We start from the raw sequence: 2,483 nt of genomic DNA on the forward strand, positions 1-2,483 counted from the left end.
CAAGGAGTCGCTGCATAATTACAGAGCAATTTGGTAACGTCACATTTGCGAAATATCGCAATGGTTCATAGTATACTACTAGTTCACTGTTGGACCACCTACATATTAATTTATTATAAATAATATAGTATATGTAAGTGGATATTTATTATTATTTATTTAGTATAATAAATAAAATAATTTAATAATGTTAAAAATATGTAAAATTCTTATATTTATAAAATAATGAAAAAAATTACAAAAATTCACACTTAAAAATAATATAATTCCTTATAGTTACACTATTTTAACAGCTGTAATTGTAAATGTATTACTTTTCAGCATTCGGTAATTTGAAATGGTAATAAATTACTTTTTGAGGAAAAAAACGGTAACTCTGTAATTTTCACAAAGTAACTCCCAATCCCACAATTTTTATTGACAACATCTAAATATGGATTACCAAAACGTGAATTCCTTAAACGTTTGGTTGAATTTGCTCACGGGTAACCTGCTACCGATGATCAACGGTAACGCACCTATTTCATTCTTTTGGAAAGTGTACAGTATCTTTATATGGATATTAGAAATATCTGTAACGATCTTGATGATACCTGGATGCATGTACGTGTCAATGGAGAAGGCTGTAAATGACAGCCTCATCTGCTTAGTAGAAACAATAGAAATGTTTTTTATGATTTGGCGAATTCACGCTCGTAAACATTTGATGTATGAATTAATCCAAAAACTGAATGAGATGTTGCATACTGCAGATAAAACTATGAAAAATATCGTGACGGAGACTTTGGATCCGATAAAGATTCCATTTAATTTCTATTGGACCACCGGCATGATGTCGATAATAGTGTGGCATTTCGTAACGTTCCTAGTAATATTCGAGAAAAATCTATTTTATTACGAAGATTTCAGACTACCTGCTGGTTTTTTTAAACAGCCATTCTCTCTCAAAGTCTTTCTATTAGCAGGTGTATACATATTGGTCAGTATGACATATTCGTTCATAAAGAAAGTTGGTGCGGAAGTATACGTGGTGCATTTGATTTTAATGATAACCGCGCAATATCGATATATGGCGATAAAAATTGCAATGATATTTCAAGAAGGAAATGAAGACGATGAATTAGAAAAAGAAGGTTTTCCTGCATTTGATCGAAAAAAAGAAATAGAAATTAGAGCACTCTGCCGACATCATCATGATGTGATACAGTAAGTATTTCAAAGTTTATTTAAGTATGTTGTTTTTAATCAGCTTTGTGGTAAAAAAGAATATAAATATAGAATAATGATTAAGTAATATGACAAATTGCTTCTTATGTAATTAGATTATTTGATTAAATTATATTTTAAATTTACTTTGATAACATTTATATTTAAATTTACTTTAGGTAAATATTGACAAAAGAAGACCACCCTCTGATGATCTTGACCTTGACATATGTTGTCACGACCTTGAGTAACCTTCAACAGGTTTTAGCTGTCGCTCGTCCTTCGTTAAAAAGTTATTAACAAAAAAAGTTTCAAAGATAATGTATCATTTTTGCAAAGGAGCGTACGACTTCCACACGGTTTCCACGCTAAACGAGAGCTACCTCACACTAACAAATGGGATGGATTAGGTTATTTTGAACAGTAGTGGAGCCCCCCCCCCGCAGGGGGGCGGAACCTTCTGTATTCATGCATACACTCTACAACATAAAGCAACTTAAGTTGCAAGCATCTTCACAAAGGAAGAGATGGGGTGAGAGTTGATTCGCGTGAGTACAGTTGGTTCTGCCCCCGCTGCGGAGGACTTCACTAGTGTTAAAAATAACCTAATCCACCCCATTTGTTGGTGTAAGGTAGAGTCCTAGATATCAGAGAAGCGCAACCGATGTTCCGCGTCCTGATTAGCTGACTGTCAGCCAATCATGACATTCATTCAGTGGTATTAAAAATGGCTGACTAATAGACGATTGGTGGATTTCATATTTCGTCTGCAAACGCCATTTTTAATACTGTTTTTAGTAATTTTGCGATACTGACTTAAGCCGGTTGCGCTTCTCTGATATCTAGGACTCTAGCTTAACCGACGTTGGTGAAATTAGCCCTTAGGGTCGTGACCTTGACAACATATGTCAAGGTCAAGATCATCGGAGAGTCAATTTTTGTCAATATTTGCTCTATTTTTAAATATATATTACATTATATTTAATAGGGCTTTAAGGTTTTAAGACGTTACATTAGGCTGGATCCACAACCTCGCTTTAAGAGGCCACAAGCCGTAAAGCCGTAAGAAATTGATCAATCACAGTCAATTAATTTTCTCGCATTCAACTATGATTGGTCAATTTCTTATGGCTTTACGGCTTATAGGGCCTCTTAAAGCGAAGTTGTGGACCCAGCCTTATATTATACGTTTTCTTTCAGCTTAATGTCATTGTTAAAAGAATTGCTGTCTTTAACCTTTACTGTGATGTATATAAATAACGTTTTGCGATTCTGTT

At 34.0% G+C, this 2,483-nt stretch overlaps 1 protein-coding gene across 1 annotated transcript; it reads left to right on the forward strand.

Annotated features, from left to right (window-relative positions):
* The first annotated feature begins 433 nt into the window (after positions 1-433).
* LOC108774574 (uncharacterized) lies at positions 434-1,210 on the forward strand. The gene has a single exon (XM_018540714.1). The coding sequence runs from the start codon at positions 434-436 to the stop codon at positions 1,208-1,210; it is 777 nt and encodes a 258-aa protein (XP_018396216.1).
* The last annotated feature ends 1,273 nt before the right edge of the window (positions 1,211-2,483 follow it).

This window comes from Cyphomyrmex costatus, unplaced genomic scaffold (genome assembly GCF_001594065.2).
Source record: "Cyphomyrmex costatus isolate MS0001 unplaced genomic scaffold, Ccosl1.0 scaffold264, whole genome shotgun sequence".
NCBI lineage: Eukaryota > Metazoa > Arthropoda > Insecta > Hymenoptera > Formicidae > Cyphomyrmex > Cyphomyrmex costatus.